Source organism: Pygoscelis adeliae, unplaced genomic scaffold (genome assembly GCF_000699105.1).
Source record: "Pygoscelis adeliae isolate BGI_AS28 unplaced genomic scaffold, ASM69910v1 Scaffold79, whole genome shotgun sequence".
Lineage (NCBI taxonomy): Eukaryota > Metazoa > Chordata > Aves > Sphenisciformes > Spheniscidae > Pygoscelis > Pygoscelis adeliae.
In genome coordinates this window covers 378,783-384,518 of record NW_008825532.1, presented here as the reverse complement: position 1 = coordinate 384,518, position 5,736 = coordinate 378,783, and the positions used below count along the sequence as shown (strand labels likewise).

Below are 5,736 nucleotides of genomic sequence, written 5' to 3'. Positions count from 1 at the left end.
AGGGTTTTATCCAAAGCTCATTGAAATGAATGAAAAAAATCCTTTTCAAGTCAAAGAACTTTTGTTAATCTCATAGTATAGATTTGTTGTATGATGCTTTACCAATATATCTCCATTCTCATCTCAAGGTACCATCTATCAGTGAGATACAGTGGGGATTTTCCATTCTCCTGACTACTTTTTTTTCCTAGCTATTCAGATTCAGCTTTCACAAAGGCAAGTTTTTAGTCTCTAGATATGAGCAACATAATACTCTGAACTGAGACCACTACATTCATTTTACACTGTGGTTTTAAATTGACATGATTTGCCATATTGTTCACTGTTCTGATCGGGTTTTTTTTTTTGACTGACAGCAGCCAGACTGACAGCAGCCAGACAGATAATAAGAACAGAAAAATTATGCATATACAATTAAAATATTACCCTTACCATGAATTCCTGTAAATACTTGTAGTGAAAACTATTTAGATTAAGCTGTAGAGCCCTGAAAAGCAAGACAACTGATGGCAAATAATTGCCTGAGACACAATACTAAAAAACTAATTAATCTATTTTAAAATGCACCATTGGTAACAAATCTGAAATAAGATAATATGCTAATTTCACAAGAATAGTACAGAACAATTTTTTTATTATTATATCTGATCACTTAATTCTGGATAATTCTATACATTACATCCCCAGTTTGTGTTTGGTATATTGTTCTGTTTTTATTTATATTGAATGATTAATGCATTTTGATCAGGAAAACAAGTCAGGCATATTAAATACATATTAAGGAGTACATATTTTTCCTATTTAGTATACAAAGTATTTCATAAATATGAATTATATTACAAAAATAATTTCTGCTACGCTCACACAGTAAGCACTTTGACAATTTTGGACAACCTGTTGGGGTTGCAAGTGTTTCACGTAACTGAGAAGGAACTCTAGTTTTGATTGGAGATGAGTCTTACAACAGATTCTGCATAAACATAAAATATTTTCTTCAGATGCCACAAATACTGCAGAAGTCAGTTTGAACTATTTTCTTTCTTTTTTTCTTTAATTTTAGGTATAGACATGTATGCTTCAAGTGGTCAAATTTATTTCATAGGTATGTAATGCATGGTATATTTTAAACAAATATTTGCACAATTTAACATTATAATTCCAGTGGTTTCAAGATGCAGGCCATAAATGTAACCAATTTACACATACTATCGAATGTTCTCTCTTTGCATGCTCGTTACTTTTCAGATAATCTTTAAACAGTGCCATTACAACACCAACAAATCAAAGGACTACTCCAGTTCCACCAACTTAAATCCACGTGCAGGATGAAGGACCCAGCTGAGGTACAAATACCAGTACCAGGTTTCTTGTGTTTGTTCTAACAAATCACAAGGAGACGATGGTTTTGCATTTAAGGTACAAAACATATATGCCTCTTGAGGTTAAATTCAGTGTAACGTGTATAAAGCATCCCTTTGGCAATAGAATTTGCAGTATCCCTACAGGATTCCACAGGGCATGAGCTTTATGTAGTAAAATCTATTAAGGAAATTCTCCTCTACTTGACAAATCATATGCAGCTACAGTTAATCAGACACCCTTGGATACACCTGCCTCTATGCCTATCAATATAATATAGTATTTGGAAGTTAAAAGTCAACAAAAGGCACTTTCATCATTAAATAAATGTCCTCTGTAGGCAATAGGATTGCATGACCTATATTTTATTCAAAGCTGTTTGTTCTTCAAGGACTTGTAGGTAGTCAGGTGAACCTTGAAGTTTAGCTTTTAGTTCAAAATATTCACTTTTTCTTTGTTCTACTACAATTTTACTATGATTACCACCTATTAAAGATTTCTTGGGTTTTTTGTCTTGTTGTTTCTCTGGATAACGTATTTCAAAGCCACTGACCCCTATGCTGTTGTATTCTTTTTTACTTTCAAGAAAATTTTGAATAAATACATTGGAATCCCTCCCAGGGAATAACTCATCCAGTTCATCAATTGTGCTAAGTCTTTTTCTGGTATCCACATGCAATAAATCTTTCTCCTTGTCATTAATATTTCTCAGAATGACTTTTTGCCCTGGTGGGTCAGCAAACGTGAAGCCTGTTTCAGACTCTTTTAAGCCACAGGTATGACTTTTGCTCATCTGCTCAATGGTTTGAGGAATGAAGGCCTCTGCACCTAGTCCATCTTTTTTGTTTGACTTGTGATCGTGCTTTCTTAGCTGCAGTTGCATAGAACTGCATTCTTGATTTCCAATCCCTTCATGCTTTACAGTTGGTTTTTTGTTGCGCCGAAGCACAAAAACAAGAAGACAAAAAGCAACAAACACTGTTAAAATAAGCACAACTAATATGCTTAAGATTAGGATGGACAATGGAACTGGGCCACCAGGAGGACTCCGAACTGGTCCCAGTGGTGTTGTAAAAGTAACAACAGGCATAGGACTAGTGAACAGAGCAGATGGCTTGTTTAAAAGTTTAGGACAGAAGATCTCATTTTTCAGAGACTTAAGTTCAATGTTAGCAAACTGTACAGGTGTTTCACATTTCAATTCCTTCACCACAATACCTTCATTTAGCTTTTCAAGCCACAGTTTTAAAGCAACTAAATCACAAGTGCAGTCCCACGGGTTACCTTCCAAATCAATTTGTGTAAGAGATTTTAGCTGATCAAGAACGCCACTTACAGGTAAATACATGAAATGATTGTTCCTCAGATTCAGTCTAGCAAGTGGTGCACCAGCAAAAATGTACGCTGGCAAGCTTCGTAGAAGATTGTTGTTCAGGTAGAGCAACTGCAAATTTGGCATTAAGTCAAAAGTGCCTGCTAGGATTTCTTTGATAACATTGTATTCCAAATACAGATATTGCAAGTTGTGGAGGCCAGCAAACATTTCTGGGCTCAGACGCTCTATCTGATTGCCATTGAGATACAATCTCCGTAAATTTGTAAGGTTGTGGAAAACTTCTCCTTTGATCACTGAAATTCGATTGCTGCCTAAATGTAGCAAATCCAGCCCCTCAAACTCAATGAAATCTGTAGGGTCCACATCCCTAATATAATTACCATTTACATGCAGTTTCTTGGCATTTAAAGGTTTTGGTACGAGTTCCGCCATTGACTCTATATTTCTTTCTTGGCAATTTACACTTAATCCCAAGTCTGAAGGATGCGTTTTGCAAACACAGGGGACTGGACAAGGAGTTAAAGGAGGCACCCTGGTCTGGTAAGATACGATTTGACTGAGATTGCGATTAGATAGTGCTTTGCCTGCTACTATCCCCGATATCTTTGAAGGATTTGTAGTCTTTGGCGGCTTTGTGACTAATCTGTGCACTGACGTTTGAGTGGTGTGGCCGTTCGGTGTGCTATAACCAGGCTCCAGCTGCGAGGGAGGCAGAATGCGCACGTCAAAATCACTCCCTGTCCCCATGGAGCACAGCTCTTGCTTGTTGGTTTCTTTCAGCAGCCTTCCATACAAGTCACTGGGTGTTTCACAGATAGCTTCTCCAATGTAGATGTTATAGGGCATGTTCTCCAGCCACGCTTTCAAAGGCAATAAATCACAAGTACAATTCCAGGGGTTGTCTTCCAGCTGCAATTCGACAATTCGCCCAATGTGTTCCAGAACTCCAATGTATGGAAGTTTCTGTATTCGATTCCCTCGTATATCCAGATGGGTTAGAGAAGCAAAACGAAAAATGTTATCAGGAAGGAATGAAATCAGATTGTCATTAAGAATCAGGACTTTCAGCTTGTGAAGCTTATTGAAGGCTCCCCGTTCAATAAACTTGATTAAATTGTAGTCAGCTTGGAGATACTCCAAGTTCTCTATGCCAAGGAAAGTGTCAGCTCGGAGAATCTTTAATTCATTGTTGTTCAAGTGCAACTGTTTTAATGCACTAAGACCCATAAAGGCCCCTCCCTCAATGTTCTGTAACTTATTATTACCCAGTTGCAAGGACACTGCATGTGTAAAATTAAGAAAGGTATTTGGATATAGAATAATTAGCAGGTTGTTTTGAAAGTTGAGGTGGTAAAAATTAGACCATGGTGGTTTAAGCTGATTTGGTCTGTAGACTGCAACCTTCTCACAGTTGACATAGAGTACATTCTCAACTGACACACAGGAGCAAACATTGCAAATTTCCACAGATATATCAGCATCTGCAGTTGTAGAAGAAACTGGAGATGACAGAACCAGAAAAAGCCACAGAAACATCTTCTTGTGATCAGCAAGCAACCTTAGGCTCCTGAACAAAGATAAAGAATCTAAAGAAGAAGGAAGGAAAGAAAAAAGAAAACGTTTTTCAGTTGTCATTGTTCCAAAACACCATTTGGGTTAAAAATTGTATTCCACTGAGCTACTGTACCTGCCAAGTATTATAGATAAACTACAAGAACTGAATTTAAAATAACATGAAAGATTTTAACAACCAAACAAATACACAGGAGCTAGAATGATTTCAAATCTGGAATGTAAATCTCTGTAGGCAAATACAAATAACTCTGAGGTCTGTCAAATATATTTCTCTCTCTTGTACATGCCAAACATGCATAACTAACAAAGTAAAATAACCAAAGGAGATTCCAATTTTATGCATATTTACTCTCCTCAATCCTGCACTGCTCATATGGGGCCATGCATTTCAGGGATATTAAACACAAATGCTGATCTTATGCATGCCCAAACATCTGGGTTGGGATAGCACAATATAGAAAGGATGAAGATGCAGACACAAAAAGCAATGTCAATACTCAATGTATGTATCTATAGCATCAACACATACAGATTATCACTATGTTAATAGTGAGATTCACTCAAGGGAACGTAGGCATGCACACACATTATTTCTGTCACTTATTATACCTAGTTTAAATAAATAGGTAGTAAACTGATGGCAGAAATACAATGAACTATCCACAAAACAAGAAGATCAGGTCTGGGTGACCAGAAGAAGCATGCACAGGCATACAGCCCCATCCCCAGGAATAACAACAATATCCTGTCTTCCAGGGCAAAACAAAGTCACAATTCACCAGCCTGACACTACTGAAACCTGAGAAGAACTTTTTTTTTTTTGTAAAACATTATGTGATTTGCTTTTATCTCTGCACTGATACAGAGGTGGCTTTCAAGAACCCTTCACATATAGTCAGGCCAGCTGAGCTGCCATTTTTTACGCAGAAGAACTGGAGCCACAGCATTTCCTCTGAGTTAGAAGGTAGCTTTTTATTTTTTTTAAAACAAATGAGTCAATAATCAATACATTGCTCCCCCCACCTTCCCCATTCCCCCTATTTCCCAACTTGTCCCTTTAATTTTCTGCTGCGGGAAGCCACCGAGTTGGCAGGAGGAAGCCAGGATGGAAGTGGAGAAAGCAGGAGCCAGCTGGAGGGAGGAGAATCGGGCTGGAGGGAGCCGCAAGAAGGGGAGGATGCGCCGGGGGACCTGGAAGGGAGGGCAGAGGAGGGATGAGGAAGGAAGGGAGGACAGAAGGACAAGAGGGAGACGGAAAGCTGAGAGGAGGCAAGGAAGGAAGAGGGGAAGGGATGGCTGAAGGAGTCAAGGAGGCCGCGGAGCAGGACCACGGGGAGAAGAGGGAGCGGAGCAGCCGCTGATGATCCCCTCAGGCTCCCGACCCTGGCCGCGGCGAGCGAGCCCACAGGGGCAGCCCGATGCTCCCGCGCCCCTCCGCTCCATCTCCCTCCCCCTCCCAGGCGCCG

General features: G+C 39.2%; 1 protein-coding gene across 1 annotated transcript; it reads right to left on the bottom strand.

The window, feature by feature from the left end:
• Positions 1–733: 733 nt before the first annotated feature.
• Positions 734–4,279, bottom strand: SLITRK4 (SLIT and NTRK-like family, member 4). The gene has a single exon (XM_009331620.1). The coding sequence runs from the start codon at positions 4,229–4,231 to the stop codon at positions 1,718–1,720; it is 2,514 nt and encodes an 837-aa protein (XP_009329895.1). The 5' UTR covers positions 4,232–4,279; the 3' UTR covers positions 734–1,717.
• Positions 4,280–5,736: the final 1,457 nt, after the last annotated feature.